Source organism: Lynx canadensis, chromosome X, assembly GCF_007474595.2.
Source record: "Lynx canadensis isolate LIC74 chromosome X, mLynCan4.pri.v2, whole genome shotgun sequence".
Lineage (NCBI taxonomy): Eukaryota > Metazoa > Chordata > Mammalia > Carnivora > Felidae > Lynx > Lynx canadensis.
In genome coordinates, this window is record NC_044321.2 from 81147766 (window position 1) to 81175720 (window position 27955).

The 27955-nt window shown below is 42.4% G+C and overlaps 1 protein-coding gene across 1 annotated transcript in view; it reads left to right on the forward strand.

Moving 5' to 3' along the window:
• LOC115506837 (nuclear RNA export factor 3-like) overlaps nucleotides 1-27098 on the forward strand; it is a 39824-nt gene extending 12726 nt beyond the window's left edge. Inside the window, exons 4-19 of the mRNA XM_032592068.1 lie at nucleotides 19746-19827; nucleotides 20756-20930; nucleotides 21144-21297; nucleotides 21941-22024; nucleotides 22117-22221; nucleotides 22346-22426; nucleotides 22984-23091; nucleotides 23265-23368; nucleotides 25159-25195; nucleotides 25546-25614; nucleotides 25700-25755; nucleotides 25894-26001; nucleotides 26121-26179; nucleotides 26299-26414; nucleotides 26508-26550; nucleotides 27022-27098. Coding sequence (XP_032447959.1) covers nucleotides 19746-19827; nucleotides 20756-20930; nucleotides 21144-21297; nucleotides 21941-22024; nucleotides 22117-22221; nucleotides 22346-22426; nucleotides 22984-23091; nucleotides 23265-23368; nucleotides 25159-25195; nucleotides 25546-25614; nucleotides 25700-25755; nucleotides 25894-26001; nucleotides 26121-26179; nucleotides 26299-26414; nucleotides 26508-26550; nucleotides 27022-27098 — 1458 coding nt within the window. The remainder of the gene's footprint in view (nucleotides 1-19745; nucleotides 19828-20755; nucleotides 20931-21143; nucleotides 21298-21940; nucleotides 22025-22116; nucleotides 22222-22345; nucleotides 22427-22983; nucleotides 23092-23264; nucleotides 23369-25158; nucleotides 25196-25545; nucleotides 25615-25699; nucleotides 25756-25893; nucleotides 26002-26120; nucleotides 26180-26298; nucleotides 26415-26507; nucleotides 26551-27021) is intronic.
• Nucleotides 27099-27955: the final 857 nt, after the last annotated feature.

A 27955-nucleotide genomic window follows, 5' to 3' on the forward strand; every position in this document is an offset into this window, starting at 1 on the left:
CCTTTCTTAATAAAAATCCTCGAGAAAGTCGGGATAGAAGGAACATACTTAAACTTCATAAAAGCCATTTATGAAAAGCCCACAGCTGGGGCGCCTGGGTGGCTCACTCGGTTGAGCATCCGACTTTGGCTCAGGTCATGATCTCACGGGTCGTGAGTTCGAGCCCCATGTCAGGCTCTGTGCTGACAGCTGGGAGCCTGGAGCCTGCATCGGATTCTGTGTCTCCCTCTCTCTCTGCCCCATCCCCACTCATGCTCTGTCTCTCTCTGTCTTAAACATAAATAAAACATTAAAAAAATTAAAAAAAGACAAAGAAAAAGAAGAGCCCGCAGCTAATATCATCCTCAGTGGGAAAAAACTGAGAGCTTTTCCCCTGAGATCAGGAACACGACAGGGATGTCCACTCTCACCGCTGTTGTTTAACATAGTGTTGGAAGTCCTAGCATCAGCAATCAGACAACAAAATGAAATCAAGGGCACCAAAATGGGCAACAATGAAGTCAAACTTTCACTTTTCGCAGATGACATGATACTCTACGTGGAAAACCAGACAGATTCCACCAAAAGCCTGCTAGAACTGATACATGAATTCAGCAAAGTCACAGCATACAAAATCAATGTACAGAAAATGGTTGCATTTTTATACACCAATAATGAAGCAACAGAAAGAGAAATAAAGAAACTGATCCCATTTACAATTGCACCGAGAACCTTAACATACCTAGGAATAAACGTAACCAAACATGTAAAAGTTCTGTACGTGGAAAACTATAGAAAGCTTATGAAGGAAATTGAAGAAGACACAAAGAAATGGAAAAACATTCCATGTTCATGGATTGGAAGAATAAATATTGTCAAAATGTCAATACTACCCAAAGCAATCTACACATTCAATGCAATCCCAATCAAAATTTCACTGGCATTCTTCTCAAAGGTAGAACAAGCAATCCCAAAATTTTTATGGAACCACAAAAGACCCCAAATAGCCAACGTAATGTTGAAGAAGAAGACCAAAGCGGGAGGCATCACAATCCCAGACGTTAGCCTCTACTCCAAAGCTGAAATCATTCAGACAGTATGGTATTGGCACAAAAACAGACACATAGACCAATGGAACAGAATAGAGAACCCAAAATTGGATCCACAAGTGTTTGGCCAACTAATTTTTGACAAAGCAGGGAAGAGTATCCAATGGAAAAAAGACAGTCTCTTTAGCAAATGGTGCTGGCGGAACTGGACAGCAATATGCAGAGGAGTGAAACTCGAACACTTTCTTACACCATACACAAAAGTAAACTCAAAAAGATGAAAGACCTGAATGCGAGACAGGAAACCATCAAAACCCCAGAGGAGAAAGCTGGCAACAACCTCTTTGACCTCCGCCACAGCAATTTCTTACTCGACGCATCTCCAAAGGCAAGGGAATTAAAAGCACAAATGAACTATTGGGACCTCATCAAGATAAAAAGCTTCCGCGCTGCAAAGGAAACAGTCAACAAAACTGAAAGGCAACCTATGGAATGGGAAAAGATATTTGCAAATGACATATCAGATAAAGGGCTAGTATACATAAATATGGAGAACTGAGGGTTGCTGGAGGGGTTGTGGGAGGGGGATGGGCTAAAGGGGCATTAAGGAATCTACTCCTGAAATCATTGTTTCACTATATACTAATTTGGATGTAACTTAAAAAAAATAATAATAATAATAAAATAAAATAAAAATGGGCTAGTATCCAAAATCTATAAAGAACTCACCAAACTCCACACCTGAAAAACAAATAATCCAGTGAAGAAATGGGCAGAAGACATGAATAGACACTTTTCCAAAGAAGACATCCAGATGGCCAGCAAACACATGAAAAGATGCTCAGTGTCACTCATCATCAGGGAAATACAAATCAAAGCCACACTGTGTTGCCACCTCACGCCAGTCAGAGTGGGTAAAATGAACAAATCAGGAATCTGCCGATGCTGGCGAGGATGTGGAGAAACGGGAACCCTCTTGCACTGTTGGTGGGAATGCAAACTGGTGCAGTCGCTCTGGAAAACAGTGTGGAGGTTCCTCAAAAAACTAAATATAGAACTACCCTGTGACCCATCAATTGTACTACTAGGAATTTGCCCAAGGGATACAGGAGTGCTGATGCATGGGGGTATGTGTACCTCAATGTTTATAGCAGTGCTCTCAACTATAGCCAAATCATGGGAAGAGCCTAAATGTCCATCAACTGATGAATGGATAAAGATGTGGCTTATATATACAGTGGAATACTACTTGGAAATGAGAAAGAATGAACTTATGACACTTGTAGCAACGTGGATGGAACTAGAAGGCATTATGCTGAGTGAAATAAGTCAGTCAGAGAAGGAGAGATATCATATGTTTTCACTCATATGTGGATCCTGAGAAACTTAACAGAAGGCCATGGGGGAAGGGAAATGGGAAAATTAGTTACAAACAGAGAGGGAGGGAGGCAAACCACAAGAGACTCTTAAATACGGAGAACAAACTGAGGGTGGATGGGGGGGTGGGGGAGAGGGGAAAATGGGTGATGGGCATTGAGGACGGCACTTGTCGGGATGAGCACTGGGTGTTTTATGTAAGCCAATTTGACAATAAATTATATTCATTAAAAAAGGAATGAAGTATTATAAGATTTGGACTTGTGTTCAGTGATTGTGGAGGAGGTTCAAGGAAGTGGGGAGCTGGTCCATATTGAATGCTGTCAGGAAGTGGGAGTGATTCTTTAATTGGGTACAGTGATAAATTTTATCTGAAAGGAGAGAAGCATAGAGCAAGATTAAAGCTGTAATCGGTAAAGAAGCATTGGTTACTTATTTTAACCAGGAGAAGAGGGTGCTTGGTCATTTTTGTGGTTCGCATGGTGATTTTGTGTTGTTTTTACCCCCAGCTTTATTGAGATATAATCGACATAACGTTGTGCGAGTTTAAGGTGTACAACGTGACAATTTGATATATGTGCATATTACAAAATGATTCCCACAATAAGGTTAGTTGGCACACACGTCATCTCACATAGTTATCATTTTGTGTGTGCGTGTGGTGAGAACATTGAAAATCTACTCTCTTAGCAACTTCCATGTATACAGTACGGTATTGGGAACCGTAGTCAGCAGGCTGTACATTAGGTCTCCAGAACCTATTAATCTTAAAACTGGAAGTTTGTACCCTTTGGCTACCATCACCCATTCTCCCCACCTCCAGCCCCTGGCAACCACCATTCGTCTCTCTGTTTCTACAGATTTGGCTTTTTTAGATTCCATGTACAAGTGAGATCATACAGTAGTTGTCTTTGTCTTATTTCACTTATCAGAATGCCTTAAAGTTTCGCCCATGCTGTTGCAAATGGCAGGAGTTCCTTCTTTCTTATGAGTTATATTCCATTGTGTATATATACATCACATTTTCTGTATCCATTCATCCATTGATGGACAATTGGTTTGATTCCATGTTGTGGCTGTTGCGAATAATGCTGCAGTGTGCATGCAGATGCAGACATCTTTTCAAGATCGTGATATCACTTCCTTCAGATATATACCCAGAGGAGGAATTGCTGAATCTTACGGTAGTTCTATTTTAAACTTTTCGAGGAACTCCCATACTGTCTTCCACAGTGGCTGTACCAAGTTTCATTTCCTTCAACAGAGCACAAGGATGTCCTTTTCTCCACATCTTTGTCACCACCGGTTATCTCTTGTGTTTTTAATAATAGCCCTCTTAACAGGCATGAGGCGAAATCTCATCATGTGTGTGTGTGTGTGTGTGTGTGTGTGTGTGTGTGTGTGTTTTGAAGGGCAGTTTATACTCGGTATATTTTCAAGTAGTTAATCACACAGCTTTTCCCAAATGCCTCTACACCTATGTTGAAAAGCACTTCTATCTTACAGAAAGTTGTTGGGTTGACGCATTATACACAGTATAGTTTCTATTCCCATATGCTCCTACACAGCTATTCCCGTATGCTCCTACACATAAGTTTAATTTCTATCTTAATAAAGAAGATGTTGCTTGAGAGATGGTTTATACACAGTGTAGTTCCTTTTTTTATTAAGTTTTTATTCTAATTCCAGTATAGTTAACCTGGTGTTCTGTCAGTTTCAGATGCATGACATAGTGATTCCAAAACTCCATACATCACCTAGTGCTCACCACAACAAGTGCACCCTTTAATCCCTATCTCCTATTTTACTCATCCCTCCACTCACCACCACTTCCCCTGGTAACCATCAGTTTGTTCTCCATGGTTAAGTGTCTGATTCTCTCTCTCTCTCTCTCTCTCTCTCTCTCTCTCTCTCTCTCTCTCTCACACACACACACACACACACACTCACACACACTCACACACACTCTTGCTCTCTCTCCCTTTGCTCATTTATTTTGTTTTTTAAATTCCACATATGAGTGAGATGATTTGGTATCTGTATTTCTCTGACTGATTTATTTCACTTAGTATTATACTCACTAGCTCCATCCATGCCATTGCAAATAGAAAGACTTTGTTCTTTTTTTATGGATGAAAAATATATGCATACACACACACACACACACACACACACACACACACCTTCTTTATCCATTCATCTATTGATGGACATTTGGGCTGCTTTCATAATTTGGCTATTGTAAATAAAGCTGCTATAAACATAGGGGTGCATGTATCCCTTCAAATTCGTGTTTTGGTATTTTTAGGGTTGATACCCTGTGATGCTATTACTGGATCTTAGGACAGTTCTATTTTTAACTTTTTAACTCTTTTCCAGAGTGGCTGAGCCGGCTTGCATTCCTATCAACAGTGCAAGAGGGTTCCCTTTTCTGCACATCCTTGCCAACACTTTTTGTTTCTCCTGTTTTCGATTGTAGCCATTCTGACAGGTGTGAGGTGATATCTTATTGTGGTTTTGATTTGATTTCCTTGATGGTTAATGATGTTGAGCACCTTTTCATATACCTGTTGGCCCTTTATATATCATCTTTTGAATAATGTCTATTCAGGTCCTTTGCCCATTTTTTGATCAGGTTATTACTTTTACGTTATTGAGTTGTGTAAGTTCCTTATGTATTTTGGATGAGAGCCCCTTATCAGATATATGGTTTGCAAATATTTTCTCCCACTCCACAGGTTGCCTTTTAATTGTTGATTGATGTGGCCCTACTTGTGGATTTTTCCTTTTGCTGCTTTTGTGCCTTTGTGTCATTTGCAAAAAAATCATTACCAAGAACATTGTCAAGGAGTTTTCCCCCTGTATTTTCTTCTGGGAGTTTTATGGTCCCAGGACTTATATTTAAATCTTTGATCCATTTTCAGTAAATTTTGTGAATGGTATAAGATAGGGGTCCAATTCCATTCTTTTGTATGTGAGTGTCCAGTTTTCCCAGCACCGTTTCTTGAACTGCCTATCCTTTCTCCATTGAATATTCTTGGCTTTCTTATGAGATATTAGTTGACCATTTATTCACGGGTTTATTTATGGGCTCTCTGTTCTGTTCCATTGGTCCATGTGTATATTTTATGCCAATATCATACCATTTGATTATGATGGCTTTGTAATACACTTTCAAATCAGGAGGTGTGATGCCTCCAGCTTTGTTCTTCTTTCTCAAATTGCTTTAGCTATTCTGGGTCTTTTGTGATTCCATATGAACTTAAGGCCTTTTTTGTTCTGTTTGTGTGGAAAATGGCATTGGTATCTTGATAGAGATTGCATTGAGTCTATAGACTATTTTGGGGGTAGTATGGATATTTTAACAATATTAATTCTTTCCATTCATGAACGTGGGGTATCATTCCATTTATTTGTGTCTTCTTCAGTTTCTCTCATCAATGTCTTATAGTTTTTGGCATATAGATATTTCACTTTCTCGATTAAATTGATTCATAAGTACTTTAATGCTTTTGATGCTATGGTAAATGGGATTGTTTTCTTGATGTCTTTTTCATATGGTTCACTGTTAGTGTATAGACGTGCAACTAATTGCGGAATGTGCATCCTGCAACTTTACTTTATTCACTGTGATCTTGTTTTTTATTTTTTTTTATCTCATTTCATCATGGTCACAGAGTGGCTTAGTCTGATATTGATGTTCTTTTTGATGGGTGATGTTCAACATGAGAACAATATAACCCAGCTGTAAGTGTCAGGTGATTTCGTGATGGAGAATGGTTGTGTAGGCAGCAAGAAAAAATTGAGAGACTTATATTCTCAATGAGAGAGACAGAGATTTCTGGTGTGGACAAAACCAGGTGTAGACGGAGCCAGTGAGGATGACCACACCAGTTATACAGATATAAAGGTTCTTTCTCTTGCACTCCTTCTCTATAATATAATATAATAAAATATAATATAATATATATAATAAATGTTATATAATAAATTAAATTAAATATATATTTATATATTATAAATAAATATATACACTATATATTAAATATTATATAATAAATCAAATATATAATATTTAATATATATTGTATTATACATATTTTTTCATTTGAGTGCATAGTGAGCAAACTTGGGTGCCACTGTGCTAAGAGGAAATGGAAACAGGGCTCAAATCCAGATCTGCCTCACTCCTGTGCACAGGTGTATAACCAGTGAGATCTGGCTCTACCCTCTCTTAAAGATGAGGCCAGCACAGAAGAAAAGACTAAATTTGTCGGGGGGCGGGGGGAGGCATTTTCACACAAGGAAGTGAGACAACAGGCAGATCCTAGACTGTGGTAGCCAGTAAAAGGTGAGGCCCAGTTTGGAGTAAGTGAGGTGTGGCTGTCTATGCTCACAACAATGCATTATCACACATACCTCCTAGGATTTCTACAGGGGGAGAGCTTGTCATGTTTGAGGTTTTCAACCATTTTCTTCTCATGTTGATTTTAGCGCTCCATATACTGTATAATGGGTACATGGTACTTTCACCAGTAGAAAGTCAATTTCCCTTCCACTATGGACCTTCACCTCTGCAGTTTTTTTTTTATATATATATGAAATTTATTGACAAATTGGTTTCCATACAACACCCAGTGCTCATCCCAAAAGGTGCCCTCCTCAATACCCATCACCCACCCTCCCCTCCCTCCCACCCCCCATCAACCCTCAGTTTGTTCTCAGTTTTTAACAGTCTCTTATGCTTTGGCTCTCTCCCACTCTAACCTCTTTTTCTTTTTTTTCCTTCCCCTCCCCCATGGGTTCCTGTTAAGTTTCTCAGGATCCACATAAGAGTGAAACCATATGGTATCTGTCTTTCTCTGTATGGCTTATTTCACTTAGCATTACACTCTCCAGTTCCATCCACGTTGCTACAAAAGGCCATATTTCATTTTTTCTCATTGCTACGTAGTATTCCATTGTGTATATAAACCACAATTTCTTTATCCATTCATCAGTTGATGGACATTTAGGCTCTTTCCATAATTTGGCTATTGTTGAGAGTGCTGCTATGAACATTGGGGTACAAGTGCCCCTATGCATCAGTACTCCTGTATCCCTTGGGTAAATTCCCAGCAGTGCTATTGCTGGGTCATAGGGTAGGTCTATTTTTAATTTTCTGAGGAACCTCCACACTGCTTTCCAGAGCGGCTGCACCAATTTGCATTCCCACCAACAGTGCAAGAGGGTTCCCGTTTCTCCACATCCTCTCCAGCATCTATAGTCTCCTGATTTGTTCATTTTGGCCACTCTGACTGGCGTGAGGTGATACCTGAGTGTGGTTTTGATTTGTATTTCCCTGATAAGGAGCGACGCTGAACATCTTTTCATGTGCCTGTTGGCCATCTGGATGTCTTCTTTAGAGAAGTGTCTATTCAAGTTTTCTGCCCATTTCTTCACTGGGTTATTTGTTTTTCGGGTGTGGAGTTTGGTGAGCTCTTTATAGATTTTAGATACTAGCCCTTTGTCCGATATGTCATTTGCAAATATCTTTTCCCATTCCGTTGGTTGCCTTTTAGTTTTGTTGGTTGTTTCCTTTGCTGTGCAGAAGCTTTTTATCTTCATAAGGTCCCAGTAATTCACTTTTGCTTTTAATTCCCTTGCCTTTGGGGATGTGTCGAGTAAGAGATTGCTACGGCTGAGGTCAGAGAGGTCTTTTCCTGCTTTCTCCTCTAAGGTTCTGATGGTTTCCTGTCTCACATTTAGGTCCTTTATCCATTTTGAGTTTATTTTTGTAAATGGTGTGAGAAAGTGGTCTAGTTTCAACCTTCTGCATGTTGCTGTCCAGTTCTCCCAGCACCATTTGTTAAAGAGGCTGTCTTTTTTCCATTGGATGTTCTTTCCTGCTTTGTCAAAGATGAGTTGGCCATACGTTTGTGGGTCTAGTTCTGGGGTTTCTATTCTATTCCATTGGTCTGTGTGTCTGCTTTTGTGCCAATACCATGCTGTCTTGATGATGACAGCTTTGTAGTAGAGGCTAAAGTCTGGGATTGTGATGCCTCCTGCTTTGGTCTTCTTCTTCAAAATTCCTTTGGCTATTCGGGGCCTTTTGTGGTTCCATATGAATTTTAGGATTGTTTGTTCTAATTTCGAGAAGAATGCTGGTGCAATTTTGATTGGGATTGCATTGAATGTGTAGATAGCTTTGGGTAGTATTGACATTTTGACAATATTTATTTTTCCAATCCATGAGCAGGGAATGTCTTTCCATTTCTTTAAATCTTCTTCAATTACCTTCATAAGCTTTCTATAGTTTTCAGCATACAGATCCTTTACATCTTTGGTTAGATTTATTCCTAGGTATTTTATGCTTCTTGGTGCAATTGTGAATGGGATCAGTTTCTTTATTTGTCTTTCTGTTGCTTCATTGTTAGTGTATAAGAATGCAACTGATTTCTGTACATTGATTTTGTATCCTGCAACTTTGCTGAATTCATGTATCAGTTCTAGCAGACTTTTGGTGGAGTCTATCGGATTTTCCATGTATAATATCATGTCATCTGCAAAAAGCGAAAGCTTGACTTCATCTTTGCCAATTTGGATGCCTTTGATTTCCTTTTGTTGTCTGATTGCTGATGCTAGCACTTCCAGCACTATGTTAAACAACAGCGGTGAGAGTGGGCATCCCTGTCGTGTTCCTGATCTCAGGGAAAAAGCTCTCAGTTTTTCCCCGTTGAGGATGATGTTAGCTGTGGGCTTTTCACAAATGGCTTTTATGATGTCTAAGTATGTTCCTTCTATCCCGACTTTCTCAAGGGTTTTTATTAAGAAAGGGTGCTGGATTTTGTCAAATGCCTTTTCTGCATCGATTGACAGGATCATATGGTTCTTCTCTTTTTTTTTTGTTAATGTGATGTATCACGTTGATTGATTTGCAAATGTTGAACCAGCCCTGAATCCCAGGAATGAATCCCACTTGATCATGGTGAATAATTCTTTTTATATGCTGTTGAATTCGATTTGCTAGTATCTTATTGAGAATATTTGCATCCATATTCATCAGGGATATTGGCCTGTAGTTCTCTTTTTTGACTGGGTCTCTGTCTGGTTTAGGAATCAAAGTAATACTGGCTTCATAGAATGAGTCTGGAAGTTTTCCTTCCCTTTCTATTTCTTGGAATAGCTTGAGAAGGATAGGTATTATCTCTGCTTTAAATGTCTGGTAGAACTCCCCTGGGAAGCCATCTGGTCCTGGACTCTTATTTGTTGGGAGATTTTTGATAACCGATTCAATTTCTTCGCTGGTTATGGGTCTGTTCAAGCTTTCTATTTCCTCCTGATTGAGTTTTGGAAGAGTGTGGGTGTTCAGGAATTTGTCCATTTCTTCCAGGTTGTCCAATTTGTTGGCATATAATTTTTCATAGTATTCCCTGAGAATTGTTTGTATCTCTGAGGGATTGGTTGTAATCATTCCATTTTCATTCATGATTTTATCTATTTGGGTCATCTCCCTTTTCTTTTTGAGAAGCCTGGCTAGAGGTTTGTCAATTTTGTTTATTTTTTCAAAAAACCAACTCTTGGTTTCCTTGACCTGCTCTACAGTTTTTTTAGATTCTATATTGTTTATTTCTGCTCTGATCTTTATTATTTCTCTTCTTCTGCTGGGTTTAGGCTGCCTTTGCTGTTCTGCTTCTATTTCCTTTAGGTGTGCTGTTAGATTTTGTATTTGGGATTTTTCTTGTTTCTTGAGATAGGCCTGGATTGCAATGTATTTTCCTCTCAGGACTGCCTTCGCTGCGTCCCAAAGCGTTTGGATTGTTGTATTTTCATTTTCGTTTGTTTCCATATATTTTTTGATTTCTTCTCTAATTGCCTGGTTGACCCACTCATTCGTTAGTAGGGTGTTCTTTAACCTCCATGCTTTTGGAGGTTTTCCAGACTTTTTCCTGTGGTTGATTTCAAGCTTCATAGAATTGTGGTCTGAAAGTATGCATGGTATAATTTCAATTCTTGTAAACTTATGAAGGGCTGTTTTGTGACCCAGTATATGATCTATCTTGGAGAATGTTCCATGTACACTCGAGAAGAAAGTATATTCTGTTGCTTTGGGATGCAGAGTTCTAAATAGATCTGTCAAGTCCATCTGATCCAATGTCTCATTCAGGGCCCTTGTTTCTTTATTGACCGTGTGTCTAGATGATCTATCCATTTCTGTAAGTGGGGTGTTAAAGTCCCCAGCAATTACCACATTCTTATCAATAAGGTTGCTTCTGTTTATGAGTAATTATTTTATATATTTGGGGGCTCCGGTATTCGGCGCATAGACATTTATAATTGTTAGCTCTTCCTGATGGATAGACCCTGTAACTAGTATATAATGTCCTTCTTCATCTCTTGTTACAGCCTTTAATTTAAAGTCTAGTTTGTCTGATATAAGTATGGCTACTCCAGCTTTCTTTTGGCTTCCAGTAGCATGATAAATAGTTCTCCATCCCCTCACTCTGAATCTAAAGGTGTCCTCAGGTCTAAAATGAGTCTCTTGTAGACAGCAAAGAGATGGGTCTTGTTTTTTTATCCATTCTGATACCCTATGTCTTTTGGTTGGCGCATTTAATCCGTTTACATTCAGTGTTATTATAGAAAGATACGGGGTTAGAGTCATTGTGATGTCTGTATGTTTTATGCTTGTAGTGATGTCTCTGGTACTTTGTCTCACAGGGTCCCCCTTAGGATCTCTTGTAGGGCTGGTTTAGTGGTGACAAATTCCTTCAGTTTTTGTTTGTTTGGGAAGACCTTTATCTCTCCTTCTATTCTAAATGACAGACTTGCTGGATAAAGGATTCTCGGCTGCATATTTTTTCTGTCTAGCACACTGAAAATCTCGTGCCAATTCTTTCTGGCCTGCCAAGTTTCAAAAGAGAGATCAGTCACGAGTCTTATAGGTCTCCCTTTATATGTGAGGGCATGTTTACCCCTTGCTGCTTTCAGAACTTTCTCTTTATCCTTGTATTTTGCCAGTTTCACTATGATATGTCGTGCAGAAGATGGATTCAAGTTACGTCTGAAGGGAGTTCTCTGTGCCTCTTGGATTTCAGTGCCTTTTTCCTTCCCCAGTTCAGGGAAGTTCTCAGCTATTATTTCTTCAAGTACCCCTTCAGCACCTTTCCCTCTCTCTTCCTCCTCTGGGATACCAATTATGCGTATATTCTTTCTTTTTAGTGTATCACTTAGTTCTCTAATTTTCCCCTCATACTCCTGGATTTTTTTATCTCTCTTTTTCTCAGCTTCCTCTTTTTCCATAACTTTATCTTCTAGTTCACCTATTCTCTCCTCTGCCTCTTCCATCCGAGCCGTGGTGGTTTGCATTTTGTTTTGCATTTCCTTTAAAGCGTTTTTCAGCTCCTCGTGACTGTTCCTTAGTCCCTTGATCTCTGTAGCAAGAGATTCTCTGCTGTCCTGTATACTGTTTTCCAGCCCAGCGATTAATTTTATGACTATTATTCTAAATTCACTTTCTGTTCTATTATTTAAATCCTTTTTGATCAGCTCATTAGCTGTTGTTATTTCCTGGAGATTCTTCTGAGGGGAATTCTTCCGCTTGGTCATTTTGGATAGTCCCTGGTGTGGTGAGGACCTGCAGGGCACTTCCCCCGTGCTGTGGTGTATAACTGGAGTTGGTGGGCGGGGCCGCAGTCAGTCCTGATGTCTGCCCCCAGCCCACCGCTGGGGCCACAGTCAGACTGGTGTGTGCCTTCTCTTCCCCTCTCCTAGGGGCGGGATTCACTGTGGGGTGGCGTGGCCCGTCTGGGCTACTTGCACACTGCCAGGCTTGTGATGCTGGGGATCTGGCGTATTAGCTGGGGTGGGTAGGCAAGGTGCACGGCGGCAGGGGGGGCAGGCTTAGCTTGCTTCTCCTTAGGTGATCCACTTCAGGAGGGGCCCTGTGGCAGCCGGAGGGAGTCAGATCCTCTGCCGGAGGTTTGGCTCCGCAGAAGCACAGAGTTGGGTGTTTGCGCGGAGCGAGCAATTTCCCTGGCCGGAACCGGTTCCCTTTGGGATTTTGGCTGGGGGATGGGCGGGGGAGATGGCGCTGGCGAGCGCCTTTGTTCCCCACCAAACTGAGCTCTGTCGTCCGGGGTCTCCGCAGCTCACCCTCCCTTTGTCCTCCAGCCTTCCCACTTTCCGAGCAGAGCTGTTAACTTATGACCTCCCAGACGCTAAGTCGCGCTTGCTGTCGGAACACAGTCTGTCAGGCCCCTCCGCTTTTGCAAGCCGGACTCGGAGGCTCTGCTTGGCTGGCGAGCCGCCCCTCCGCCCTGGCTCCCTCCCGCCAGTCCGTGGAGCGCGCACCGCCTCGCCGCCCTTCCTACCCTCTTCCGTGGGCCTCTCGTCTGCACTTGGGTCCAGTGACTCCGTTCTGCTAATTCTCTGGCAGTTTGCTGGGTTATTTAGGCAGGTGTAGGTGGAATCTAAGTGATCAGCAGGACGCGCGGTGAGCCCAGCGTCCTCCTACGCCGCCATCTTCCTGTGTCTCCACCTCTGCAGTTTTAAGAAACAGCTGTGCTTGTGCCTTCTGCCAAATAGTTTCTTTTCCCAGCTACTGAAAATGGATTGACTCGATGGGAGGTCAAGGACTGCTTTGTATTGGCCATATTTGTTTTGAGGAAGTAATGGATGGTACTTAAACTGGATTTTGGTGTGCCGCCAAATTAGTCAAGTTCAAGGGTTTCATTCAAAGTACCCATGCATTTTAGATACTAGCTCTTTGTCCGATATGTCATTTGCAAATATCTTTTCCCATTCCGTTGGTTGCCTTTTAGTTTTGTTGGTTGTTTCCTTTGCTGTGCAGAAGCTTTTTATCTTCATAAGGTCCCAGTAATTCACTTTTGCTTTTAATTCCCTTGCCTTTGGGGATGTGTCGAGTAAGAGATTGCTACGGCTGAGGTCAGAGAGGTCTTTTCCTGCTTTCTCCTCTAAGGTTTTGATGGTTTGATGGGTATTGAGGAGGGCACCTTTTGGGATGAGCACTGGGTGTTGTATGGAAACCAAATTGTCAATAAATTTCATATATATAAAAAAAAAACAAAGTACCCATGTATGTGTATGAAGACATCTTCATTTTAACATCAAACTCCGTAGTTTGCATTACATATTAGCAAACATGTCATAATGCAGATTTTAAGTGTAATTATTAAAAATGAAACTCTTTTTTTCTTTTTTTTGAGTATTTTAATGAATTTTTATTTATTTTTTTTCAATATATGAAATTTATTGTCAAATTGGTTTCCATACAACACCCAGTGCTCATCCCAAAAGGTGCCCTCCTCAATACCCATCACCCACCCTCCCCTCACTCCCACCCCCCATCAACCCTCAGTTTGTCCTCAGTTTTTAACAGTCTCCTATGCTTTGGCTCTCTCCCACTCTAACCTCTTTTTTTTTTTCCTTCCCCTCCCCCATGGGTTTCTGTTAAGTTTCTCAGGATCCACATAAGAGTGAAACCATATGGTATCTCTTTAATTGGGAGAAAAGAAACCCGTTTTGGGAAACACATATTTCCTCCAGGGATTGACAATGGCATTCTTACAATTGTTAACTTGTTTTCATTGAGAAATGATATACAGCTTTCCTTCTCTGTTAAAAGCAACATCTGGGTGATAGATATCCAGGTGATAAACAACAGAAATAAAAACAAAGAATTGTCTCAAATAGTCACAGTAAATTGAAGCTAGATTTTTGAATAGTTTTCAGGTATCCAAAAGGGAACCTTAAAAGTTTACTAGGTTTGTGAGTGTTCTGTGGTGTTACTAATTATTTGCATGTCCTCCTCCATCCTTTCATGCATTTTCCACACTGTCTAAACTGAGGGGGAATTTCCATTATGTTCATAAACAAAGCCTATAAAATTACATCCAATAATTAAGGCAAGGCCAGGTGAAGCAGTAGGAAGAGTAAAGGCTTTTGCTTCAGAAGACCTGGTTTCCAGTCTGGGCTCATCCAATGAGTAGAAGCATGACATGTGGCAGTGTGGGACGTTGAGATCCCAAGCCCCAGTTTCCCCATTCAAGGAGTGAGGATTCTCTTCCTCGTAGGGTCTTTGCCAGGATTTATTGAAATCACAGGGCAGTGAAGGTTACACAAACGCTTCAGCCTCAGCTGTGCCTGGAATCCGAGGCTCAGTTTCCTCATCTGTAAAGAAGGAATCACCATGTGGACTTTGTGGTTATGTCAAAGGGATTAAATGTTATTATGTAGATTAAAATATCAGCCAGTGTCATATTATACACACCATTAATGAGAATATAAAGAAAGATGCCATCTCCCCAGGGGTTAATGGAAATTTTTGCTTCCTTCTTTAATGCCTTTTCTGATTTCTGAAATTCATTTAAATACTATGAAATATATTTCAGAGCATTCCACAAAGCAAATTCTTTAAAAACTTTCCAAACTTGCTGGCAAGGATGTGGAGGATAAAGGTGCACTTTTGGTGGGAATGCAGATTGGTGTAGCCACTGTGGAAAACAGTATGGAGCTTCCTCAGAAAATTTAAAATGGAATTGCCATGTGATCCTATATATATATATATATATATATATATACACACACACACACACACACACACACACACATACACACACACATATATATGTATACATGTGCATATACATATACATGTATACATATGTATATGTATACATATACGTGTGTGTGTGTATATATATACATATATATGGTGTAGACATATATGGGGCTTATATATACGTGTATGCATGTTTATGTGTGTGTAGGTGTGTGATGGAACATTACTCAGCCGTTAAAAATAATGATATGTTGCCATTTGCAGCAATATGGATGGACCCAGAGGGTAAATGTTAAGTGAAATAAGTCAGTCAGAGAAAGACAAATAACATAGTATTTCACTCATATGTGGAATTTAAGAAACAAAACAAACGAATGAAGAAGAAGAAAAAAGAAAGAATCAGACCACAAAACAAAACCAAACAAAACAAACACTCATAAATACAGAGAAAAAATTGGTGGTTACCAGAGAGGAGGTGGGTGAAGGGATGGGTGAAATAGATAAAGAGCATTAAGACCTCACTTATTGTGATGAGCACTGAGTACTGTACAGAACTGTTGAATCATTATATTATAAACATGAATCTAATATAATGCTGTATGTTAATTATGTTTCAATTAAATATAAATAGGTAGATAGATAGATATAGATATAGATATAGATATAGATATAGATAGATATAAATATATATCACCACCACCATGAACAACAACTTTCTAACTTGGCAGTTCTACCTCTGGAAGTTTCATTTGTTCTGTGTCATGCAAATCCATGCCTCCTCAAAATTACAGATTGCCATTACAGTACTCTTATTGGATCTTTTAGAGAAGGAAGCATCAGTCTGCAGCCTCAACAGCTTCTCTGAAGTACATGCCCTAGTTGTCTGTGGGATAACTCTACAGTTCAATTTCTGAACTGACTTGTGTCCTGGACATTCCCCTCAAAAGTAGAAGAGGCAAACTTGTGGCAAATCTTCAAGGTAAAATACTTGGAAAAACTTCAGAATCTTCAGTCCGCTGTGTGAAGCCACAGCCCACGGGAACGTTTGAGCTCACGGTCTTTTGTCCCCTTTCACATGAAAGGTGTATCCCATGATGGTAAAGGTGATGGGGTTACTACATGACTAATGGTAATCAAACCAGAAGGGTGTGTCTGAGACTTCTCACAGGAAGCGAATGCTTAAGCTGAGATTGGAGGCTAAGGAAGCATTAGCCAGCAGGAGAGGAGAGGGTGGAGACTAACCAGATAGAGCAAGAAGGAAATACCTTATAACCTGGTTCATCGCTTTGGGGGGTCCAGTGTGGAAATCCTTTACACAGCAGTTTGGCATGCTGAGCAAAACTTTGTAATACTTAACAAGACAATTCTAGAAAGTTCTTGAACCCCCTCTGCCCTCTCTGCTCCCACCTAAGACCTATAACATCCACCAGCCCTCTAAGAGGTGTGTGATATTGTACTATGATTTTTCTCTGCAAAACCATGCAGAAGAAAAAGATGGTTAGGTAAAGCAGTTGGAGCATGATTTCATTTTACATACTGTTTCATCACTCGCCACACAAAATATAACTTTTAATATTTTTCACTGGAGAAAATTCAGAAATTGGAAGTCTGTGCCATCTGACCATCTGAACATATCTAGAGAGGCAGGTTGATCATCACTTAGCAGAGAGCCTTGGAAGGGGAAAGGGAGGAAGGTCCTGGTCAGAGGGAAACTTCTGGAAGATTCTGTGGAAAATGAAGCCTTAAGGGTGACTCAGAGCCCATGTACATTAAACCCAGTAGCAAGAACTTTTCTCCAGCTCTCCCCTCTCAACTATGACAGGAAACCCATATGTGTGTGTGATTGAGAGACAAACATAATGTGGGAAAAAAATAATATAGATAGATAGATAGATAGATAGAGATATACACAGGTAGGCAACATACATACATATGATTTTTGTAATGAATTTTCCAAACAGCTATATACTACAATGACATAAAATCTTATATCAGTTATTTTTGGATTTCAAGTTAATGTGCTTATTTCAAAATCAAATGCAGTGCAGAAATGTGTATTTGAGTAATTTTTTTTGTATATTCTCTTTATCTTGTTACATAACAAGATGTATATCCTTGGTAATTTAGTTTATATTCCCCAGATATACTTCCCTGTACTATGCAAGTACATTTACATGAACATATATATTCTCCCAAATTTTGCTCACAATATGTATATACTGTTCTCTCTCTCTCTCTCTCTATGTATATATATGTACACATATGTGTGTATATATGGAAATATATGTACACACAAACATACATGCATATATAATTGTTTTACACATGTTTAAATCTTATAAGTTTGTAATGTATAGTTCTTATTTGAATTATTTCAATAGACTTTAATAACACTCTTTTACTGATCAGATTTATTATATAACAGAATATTAAACATTTGCCTTTAAAACATATTCCATGTATTTTCCCAGTAATATGCATCTCTTTATACGTGACATTCTTATTTGGGATAGAAGAGTTGTTTGTTTGTTTGTTTTTTTTCTTTAACATCCCTTTAATTTGTCCAATTAATTTTGTAACAGAGTTAAAAGCTTTCCTTGGGTCACATAGTTGGTTTCAAATTTCCCAGGTGTTCATGTTATGGTACCCAACAGGGTACTGGAACAACCCTCTCCCCAATGTCTTTGCCTTGAAGATGATGGTGGAGATGAAACCCCATTCCTCAGGCCTAGAGGCCTGGATAGGCGTGGCCACATGGATAGCACTGTCCTAGGGGTGGTGTGTGTGGCCCAACCAGAAGCAGAGGAAAAGTAACCTCCACCAAGGGAAGGAAATGATCATTTACAGAATTATTTTAAGCCAGAGGCACTTCACATGGTATCTCCTACAACCTAACAAGTACTCAGTTATTATCCCCATTATTTGCAGACGTAGAAGTCGGTCTGAAGCTTTATTCCACTGTGCCCTGAAGCCTTCAAGGCTTTGGATCAAGAATTCCCACTAGACTATTATTTGATGTAACCTTAAGTATTTCTTGTTTTGTTTTCTGTCATAGCTGTATTATTTTTAAGTGAAGAAACCCCATGAAAATTAAAGCAATTTCTGCTTTTTTTTTTTTTTTTGGAGAGTCCACAGTTTGGAGAGTGGGGAGGGGCTCCTAGGTTGGCCACGTGCGAGGCAAGGGAGTGGGGGGTTGCTGTAAATTAATATTCTTTGGATGCCTACTACAGGTGAAGGAGTGGCAGAGAACACACTATTACCCTTAACTCTTACATCATCTATTCAGGGTAGATTGTATTACCTCCATAGAAGTTTCTTGAGGCTTGCTTTATAGCCCAGCACATGACTTATTCTGGAATGTTCCACGTGTAATGGTTATGTGCACTGTTCTATGTCAATTAAGTACATTTATTAATTTGCTTTATTCTGATTTTAAAATATTCTCCACCTAGTGGAATTTATGTCTGCCATTTTATTTTTTTATTTTTATTTTTTTTCAATATATGAAATTTATTGTCAAATTGGTTTCCATACAACACCCAGTGCTCATCCCAAAAGGTGCCCTCCTCAATACCCATCACCCACCCTCCCCTCCCTCCCACCCCCCATCAACCTTCTGTACTCAGTTTTTAAGAGTCTCTTATGCTTTGTATGTCTGCCATTTTATATGTTACTCAAGGAGGTGTGTTAATATTCCTGCTGTAATCGTGAATTTATCCATTTATATTTTTACTGTCACTGTTTGCTCTGCACATTTTTACTCTGTGTTAAGACACGCACACAAATTTAGGATTTTGTATTGATGGCTTCTTATTGCATTGAACCTTTTATTATAATGAAACCTCCTCTTTAATCTAGTAATTTTTTTTCTTGAAAAAATACCTTTCTTTTTAGTAATATGGTTACACCAGCTTTTGGGAGGTCAGTAAGTAAATGCTATACATTTTGCCAAGTTTTTTTTTTTTTTTTCCAAATTTTCTAGATCATTAAATTTTGCAGATGTTTCTTTTAAGGAGCATTTGATGGAATGTTTTCCTTCCAGTCTCATAATATCTGTGTTTCTGTTTGGAATATCCAGTCTGAAACTTTTTTTTTAATTTTTTTAACGTTTTTTTATTTTATTTCTGAGACAAGAGAGAGACAGAGCATGAACAGGAGAGGGGCAGAGAGAGAGGGAGACACAGAATCTGAAACAGGCTCCAGGCTCTGAGCTGTCAGCACAGAGCCTGACGCGGGGCTCGAACTCACGGATCGTGAGATCATGACCTGAGCCAAAGTCGGACGCTTAACCGACCAAGCCACCCAGGCGCCCCTCCAGTCTGAAACTTTTAATTTAAATATATATATATATATATATATATATATATATATATATAACTTGGTTTCTGTATGCCATATTGACTGCACATGTATTTTTATGTCAATATTTTATTTAATTTATTTTAATTTTTTATATAATTTGTTGTCAAGTTGGTTTCCATACAACACCCAGTGTTCATCCCAACAGGTGCCCTCCTCAGTGCCCATCACCCACTTTCCCCTCTCCCCCACCCGCCATCAGTATTTAAGAGTATCTTATGGTTTGCCTGCCCTTTTCCTCTCCTTTCTTTGGAATGACTTAATACTGGTTTTTTGTTTGTTTGTTTGTTTGTTTGTTTGCTTGTTTGTTTTTAGTATTAGATTGTTACCTCATTTGGCCAGACAATTAAACATCCTTAGCCATTCTTGTAGTGTTTACCTTTCTGACTATAATGTAATTTTTGTTTTCCTTTTCACAGTGTGATGTGAATTACTTCTTCAAAGCTCTTCAGACAATGAAGGAACTTTGGGACACTTTGATTCCTCTCACCCCCTCCCGATGTATTGCCATGAATTTTAATTCTATGTATATTTAAACCCCTAGAAGAAATTAGTGTCATGATGCCATATAGTCAATACTCATTTAGACTTGCCTACATATTCACAAATGCCATTAGTCTTTCTTTCCTGCAACTGTGTGCCTCCATCTGGGATCCTATTTCTTCTGCCTGAAGGAGAACCTTTAATATTTCTTTTAGTTTGACTCCTCCAGTCACAAATTTTCTCAGTTTGTGCTACATTAACATCACTGTGAAATGTACATCTTTTCTCTAGGAATGTTTTTTCTTAAAGCATACTTTGTCTCCTATTAGTATTGTTATACTGACTTGATTATCCTGTTACTTTGGGAAACTTCTCAAGCGAGATCCCATCAAATGCCACTTCTCCACATTTCCCTCTCCTTCATTCTGGGGACATCTCCTTTAATTCTCTCCCCCTCTCTTTTGGTATTCTCCATAGTATGTCTCTCTAGGTTTTTCTGGATATTTTCATCAGATGTAACTTTCACTTCTCTAATTCCTTTTTCAGGTGGGAACTCACCTTTGACCTGTGAACCATAACACCAAACTTCCAGCATGGATTTTGTTATCCCCCTGGGGCAGAGAAGGGAATTGTGAGTTAGAGATGATAAGCAACTTGTCCCTGGTCACCTAGCCTGCAAAGGGAAGAGCAAGGGCTAACATCACAGGTTAAACCCTAGGCCCAAACCCTTTCCTCTGTGCTTTTTTTTTTTTTCTTCTTGGCTGTGCATGCTCCCCACTTCTCATCTCCCGGGAAGTGGAGCCCCAGGGAAGTCTTTCAACCTTTTTAGCACTGTGCTGCATTTCATTTTAGACGATAAAGTCAGTGATATTTCTTCATTAGCCATGATGTTTCCCCAGAACCTTTTGTGATATTGGAACCAGTGATGTGTTATTCTCAATTTCAGGGCATAATAACACAGGTAACTCCTTACAAAGAAGAGCAAGATGCTCGGGTATTTACCGACGGAGGCATAACAATTGGTCTGGGCATGTCCGTTCTGGCATTGATTCTTCATCCCACCAGCAGCAAGATGGAGATCCAGCAACAAATGACAGTCGCATGAGCACCCGAGGAAGATAGTAAGTGGCCAGTCACCATAGCTGAAATGTACCAGCCAGTGGAATACGTAGCCCTGTAGCTGAATATGCCGTTCTCTTCTTCAACCTGGAAGAGTGCAGGATGATGGAATCAGGTTAATGGTTGAGCAAACTTTATTGTACAGTGGGGCGAATGTGTAATAGAAGACTTTCCAAGCATGTGTGGATTACTTCCTTCTCTCCACTTCCCCACAGTGCTCCCTATGCCATTCCATCCTGTCATTGGAGAGGCAGTTTTCAGATACAAGACCAAACGCAAGCTAACATGGAGGGAGAGCAAAAGCGTCCAGAGACAAGAATGGAGGGGGAGAAGCAGGATGAGACCTCCAGGAGCTGGTTCAAGATCACAGTGAGTGTCCTGGCAAAATGAACCCAATGTGCAGAAGGAGGTGAACAGAGGGAATTATGTTGGACTCATATAGAGATGCTAGGTACTTTTCTGGGGGAGAGGAGTGGGTAATCCATCTTTTTATTACTAGGAATTAGCATCTTAGATCAGGTAAGGGCAGACTCAGAGAAGCAATGTAAAGGGAACAGATTGACTAAAGGGAGAATTGGGTAGGTTGTCTAAGAACAAAGGAAACTACAGCCAAGGAGAAGTAGCAGCTCCACCCTGGAAGTCTCAGTTTAGCTCAAGCTGAGTGTGGGAGGGGGTCGAGTCTCCGGGGTCTCTGTTGGACAGACAGGCTAAGGCATCCTTCCTTGAGCAAGGATCACTTGGAACTTTATATAAGGAAGTTCATGTTAAACATCTTAAGTTGATTATTTGAAGAAAGTGTTTGAATGGAAAGAAAGGTTATTTAGGAAATCCATGACTGGTACAAAAGTTCACAATAATGGATATTGTCCTATCATAAGAAATTATTTTGAAGAACCCTCCCCCCCACACACACAAAAGGTGTGAAAGGAAGACATGCTTGAGTTTTATCTTAACTTTGGGTTCCATTGTGTCAATCTCTTCTCCCATTTCTTCTCCCATTTCTTACTCTTAGATTCCATTTGGCATCAGATATGATGAGAAGTGGCTGCTGAATCTGATTCAGAAGCAATGCAGTGTCCCCTTCACCCCAGTGGAAGTAAGAGAAGACAGTGAGGCAGATGAGAAGAAACAGGGCAAATGAGCAGTGGCTTGGGTCTCATATTGTTTCTTTTGCCATTCACCCTACAGTTTCACTATGAGAAAATGCAGGCCCAGTTCTTTGTTGAGAATGCCGGCATTGCCTTCGCATTGAAGAGTGTCAACGGCAAGATCTGGAATGAGAATAATGAAATGGTGTGTGTCAAGGGCATGGCCAGGGCTAGTTAGGGGCAAGATGGCAGGACAGGGGCAAGGTCTTGCTTGATCCCAAGGATCGGATTTCCTGGTGCTTACTCAACCCCTCTTGGGTTCCCTACAGATATCTATCTTTGTCCACCCCTCTGATGCACCCCAGTCTGTGCAGAAGGAGCTGAAGCCAGAAAATGTGGATCAGATAAAGGTAATGCAGACCCGAGACCAGCTGTGAATCTATATCCAGACCCATATCTTCTTCCCACACCTATTGCCTCCATCCCCCGTCTCTGCCTCAGACTCAGAGCCACTGACCCCATCTCTAACTCTGCAGTTGACCACAAACAAAAGATATGTAGTCTCCTAACAATCTCTTAACATCCAGAGAGTCCGCTTTGCCCCTGGTATGTCTACAGAAGTAGTTCTAGGGCAGGTAAGATCAGAGAAGCCTGTCTGGAAAGGAGACTTGGGGATGGTAATGTGGGGAGGTTAACCTGAAGCTGTAACCAGCCGGGTCTGTCTCAGCCTTGTGATTCCCTCCCCTCGGCTTCTCGGAGACATGGTCACCCGAGATATTGAAATGGTACCAAATCCTAGAAACAGCATGGCTGCCTCCCGGCAGACTCATGAAAAGAACATGTTCAAGGTGAGAACTCAGGCCCAGTGCTGGGATTGATGGCAAAGGTGGGAGATTAGGTAGAAGAGGCAGATTGGTCTCAGATAACCCCTGTTGGGGTCCTCACTCTAACACTTTCCTCATCATAGCTTTTGCCCTCGAACCTGAGCGACAAGAAACCCTACCAGATGGATGGCCTATCCAACAGTATGCAGAATGCCTCCAGCATCGAGGACTTGAACCTCTCCAACAGTGAGGTAAGGTGTGGTACCCAGATCTTTCTTTAAAAAGAAGGTGAGAGTGCTCATGGGGTGGTGGCGAGAGTCAGGGAAGTGGATTTGTTGGAAAAAGAAAGGGCCGGGGGTGCAGGGTCGTCCTGGCCATCTTTCTCTGATCCTTGCGTTTCCTTCCAATAATTCCTCCCCTGAAGTCTGCAGGGGAGTTGGACAAGGGCAAAAGACTGCAGCGAGAAGACATGAGTGCCAACAGAAGCCCCCTGTGCACCACCTTTCCCGATAAGTCAACCAACATAAGGTCAGTTATACTCTCCGTCACCCTGTGGGACTCTGAACTATGCCTGACGGTGCCTGCTTGGAGGGGACAGCATCCCTGTTCCTCTGCGAGGAACAGAGGCCCTATGCTCTTCTCTCTCTGTCCCTCGCCTGTGCTTAGGGGTCTCCGTTCCTTCCTCTGATCCTCTCACCTGTTTGGTCTGAGGTCTGTTTGCTGGCTATCTACACCCAGCCTTCTCTAGCATGCCCTCCCCAAAGTGTGATCCATGAATCAGGGCCCCCCTTCCTCACTAGGACCAGAGTGACTGCTGTGCGCCACATGCTGTGACCTGGACTCACAAGGGTCCTCCATCCAGGCCAGGGCCTCATGCTGAGACAGGCAGTCCTGCCTCCCTGCTGAGACAGGGATTCCTTCCCTTGTTCTGAGAGGGACCCTCCTTTCCTTGAACCAGATGTATCCCCCCTCCTCCCGTCAATTCCAGGCAGCCATGGTGGCTTTCCTGCCCACACTGAGGGCTGAGGTCCTGGGGGGCTGCCATCATGACATCTGTTCCTCTGACCCAATGCCAGGAGCTGGGCCCTCCTTGAGAGAAACCAGGGTTCCCTGAGTCAGGGGGCCAGAAGTGGGAGACTGCCAGGGAGCAGAGGGCTTCCTCAGGTAGGAATGGAAGGCAGAGAGGAGAGGAGCTTGAGGAGATGAAGGACAGGCCTCTCAGAGGCACCACCCCCTTCCCACCCCACCCCCACATGTCACATCATCCAGACTGTTCCTTCAGTGGAGCCCTGGGTAGCCTGGCAACGGGTATAATGCCTCAGGGAAGGAACCGACTGGGACAGGCACAGGTGCACTGGGGCCATCAGGAGGGAAGGTGGTGATCATAAGAGGGGGGACCACAGACCTTCAGCCCCATGTTGACCTGGGGATTGATACTCTACTCCTTCTGGGGAAGGTCTTCTGCCCCTGTGGCTGCCCCATTCCCCATGCCCAGCTCAGACTGAGCTCACACAGGTGACAAAGTTTCAACCAGCATCCAATGGGCCCCCAGCCCAACACCTGCATATTTTCCATTCCTACCTTGGATGCCAGGGCCAGCCAGGGCAAATGAAGGAATGCGCTGCAGCTGGGGAGACATTTCCCCCTTCTTTTCTCTTCCTCCTTGGCCCCACCACCATGGTAAAGCTTCTTTCTTTTCCCTTTGCTTTGCTTTCTCTTCCTCCTTTGTCTCTACTCCCCTGTCTCTCTCACCTCTCCCCTCCTTCCTTCACTCCTTCTGTCCTCATCCCCATTCCTCTCCCTCCCTGTCTCCTGGGTCATGCCTCACTCACCTCCGTGCCCCAGCATTCTGGGCCATCCCTGGGGGTGTCATGGTCCTGCAGAATGCTGGGCCCCTAGTGAGGTGCCAGAACCCTGGGCTATCACCCCTTTCCCTCTTCTCTCTGGAGTATTCAGTGCGGGCCTAGAGGAAAGAAGGGAGGCAGGGAGGGGAAGGCAGCCCTGGACCCTGGGATCCAAATGTTGCTTCTGGTGAATCTGGAGATGGGAGTCAGGATGATCTAGGTGGGAGCCACCCAGGGGGAAAGGGAGGGAGGAGGGGGTCAGGCAGAAGAAAGGAATGAGAAGGGATGGGGAGAGAGAGTGTGTGCTTTTCCTCTAAGTCAGTCCACAAGGGAGGTGCCAAGGGCCCTGCAAGCCTGGGGCACTGCAGTGTAGGTGGGACGTACTGGCCATGTGTCAGGTGTAAGTGTGCTTGCTCCCATGATGGACACCTGCAAACTTTCACTGACTTTTCTGTTTTATCTGGATTTCTGCAGCTCCATCCTGGAACTGTTTTCCAAGTTATTATGCCTGGTAGGTGTATTCTTTGATCATTGAGTCCTCTACTGGCACTGATGACACCCCAAACCTGCCCAGAGGCCATTTAGGTCTTGAAGAAGTTACAATTTTCGTGACCCTTAAACCTCATGGATGTGCAGATCTATGTGGAAACCCAACAAGGGCTCCGGATCTCCTTCAGCCACGTTCTCCACAGGCATCAAGCACCCCAAGACAGTGATCCCAAATGTAGCCTTGCCCATGTAATCTCCATGTCCCTTTCATATCTGACCTCTGAGCCTCACCCTCTCCTGGGCCCATCCTTTTCCTGATTGTCCATAATCCACTCCTGGTCAGCAACACTCACTTCCTCTTCCTTTCCCCAGGATGGCCAGGAGTCACCTTCACCAACCAGCGTTGGTATTGCAGCCCACAAGAGGTTACCAACCTGCAAGGTGAGGAGGGCAGATCAAGCCAGGTTTTGGGTGGTGTGTGAGGAAGGGATATCATCTGTGGTCCTGAGGGCTGTTGTGATTTCAGGGAAGCTTCTTTGGATCTGATGCACTGAAGAGTCTGGTCCTGCAATTCCTGCAGCAGTAAGTACTCCTGGGAACCTGGGAAAGTGGAGGGCTAGGATGGTGAGGCCACTCAAGCTCAGGACTGCTGACTGTGTCTTGAAGTCTCATTTGAGGTCCAGACCCCAGATAGAGACTGTCCTCATTGTTTCCCCACAGGTACTACTTGATCTATGACTCTGGAGACCGTCAGGGTCTCCTCAGTGCTTACCACGATGAGGCCTGCTTCTCCCTGACCATTCCCTTCAACCCCAAGGAGCCAGCCCCGTGAGTGGCACAGCTCAGACTCTGTTAATGGGCTTTGTGGCTCCCAGCAGACACAGGGCAGCTCGGGAAGCATGCACACTGGCCAGACCACCACTCCCTGTTCCTCTTTCTCTCCCTAGAAGCAGCTTGTGCGAGTACCTCAAGGAAAGCAGGAACATGAAGAAGGTCCAGGACCCCTGTGCGTGTGTGATAGGGGAAGATTGGGCAGGGGAAGGAGATGTGAGGGGCTAATCATAGGACCCAGGGTGTGGCAACCCCTGATCTTCACTTGCTTCTCCGCCCCCCCCCCCCCCATAGACCTGCGTGTTCAGCTGCTGAAGCATACAAAACATGACATTGTGCACTCCCTCTGTGTGCTGCCCCAAACTCAGCATGACCTCAGCTCCTTTGTGGTGGACATATGGTTCCAGATGGTGAGCACCTGCTTCCTCCCAAGGGTAGCCCTCAGAAAGCCACAGGTGGGTAGGAAGTGTAGGTGACTTAGCACCTGGGCTCTTCCCTTTTAGGACTTGATGCTCTGCTTCTCTGTCAATGGAGTGTTCAAGGAAGGTGAGTGTGTGTAGAACCTCCTCCTCAGCTGCCCCACTGCCCCTTCCCTGGTGGTTGGGCTCCCTCTCAGAACTCTCCCAGCTTCCCTGATTCCTGTTGTGTTCTCCTGTCCTCACTCTGTCCTCAAACCACCCTGGTCTGAACCAGGTATATGCCTGTCTACCCCACACAGCTTGGGCATTAGGGACACAGTCTGTGGAATTTGATAACTCTCACCCTAGATCCTTACTCTGTGAACTTGGGCTCTGAACCTGTAAGTTTTGAGGGGTATTCATTGGTCCCAGCACATAGTCGGATCCCTGTCATGGGGAACAGATTGCCTTCCCCATTCAGAACACTCTGACTCCCAGAGAAAAATTGTCCCCTCCAGCACGAATGAATATCAAGTCAGACCATGACTGGGAATGCTGTGTGAGTGTGTAAAGCATGTGGAATGCTAAGGGGTGGTGTTATTTGCTTTTGTTGTTGAAGTGGAAGGAATGTCTCAGGATTCTGTTCGTGCCTTCACCCGGACCTTCATTGCTAACCCTGTCAACAATTACAGGTGAATGCTTTGTTGTGGGTGGATCACCCAGTTCAGTATGAGTTCAGTTCTGTGGAAATCAGGTGTTACAATCTTTGGCATATTCTGAATTTTGTGAAAAGGCAATAGGTTCATCCCAGGAATCATCTCTCCTAGTGATTAAGAGTGTGAGTTCTGTAATCAGATTTTTTTTCCTGTTCCCAACACTCACTATTTTTGTGACCTTTGCCAAATCACACATTATCTTTTTGTGACACAATTTCTTCCTCTGGAAATTGAGATTAGACTGTCAACTCTTTGTCATATGTGCCTGGTAAGTATTGATGTAAACTTGCCCGTGGTTTAGGGTCAAATGGTTTAATGTCTTCATATTGTTTCAAGTATCTTGCCAAATATTGGCTCTGTGAGGGGTGAAGAAGTAGAGGTACTATCTAAGAAACATGGATGGGAGATACAGCAGGGATATGGAAAGAATCTGATGGCTAAGTGGCAGTGGGAGCAAGATCATTGTTGGGATGTCAGTTTGTCAATCTGTACAGTTGTCTAAGGTCCCATTTTTCCTCCAGTCTATGCATCATGAATGATACTCTGCTTGTGAATATCATCAGCCCTAAGAATACCATGAGCACATTCTCTATCCCAGTTCCCACTCCCTCCTGCAGCTACTCGAAGACCTTTTCCCAGAAGCAGCAGGGAATGGTTCAGTCTTTCACCACACAGTCTGGGATGAACCTCCAACGGTCTCAGAAGTGAGTGCTGGGAGTGCATGCGGTTAGGAGGGTGATGGGAGGGGCTGAGGATTTAATAACGGGAACTTGCTGGTAATTAGTATTGCTTATGTATTTCACTCATTATCACCCTGAACGTTTATGTGTTTTAACA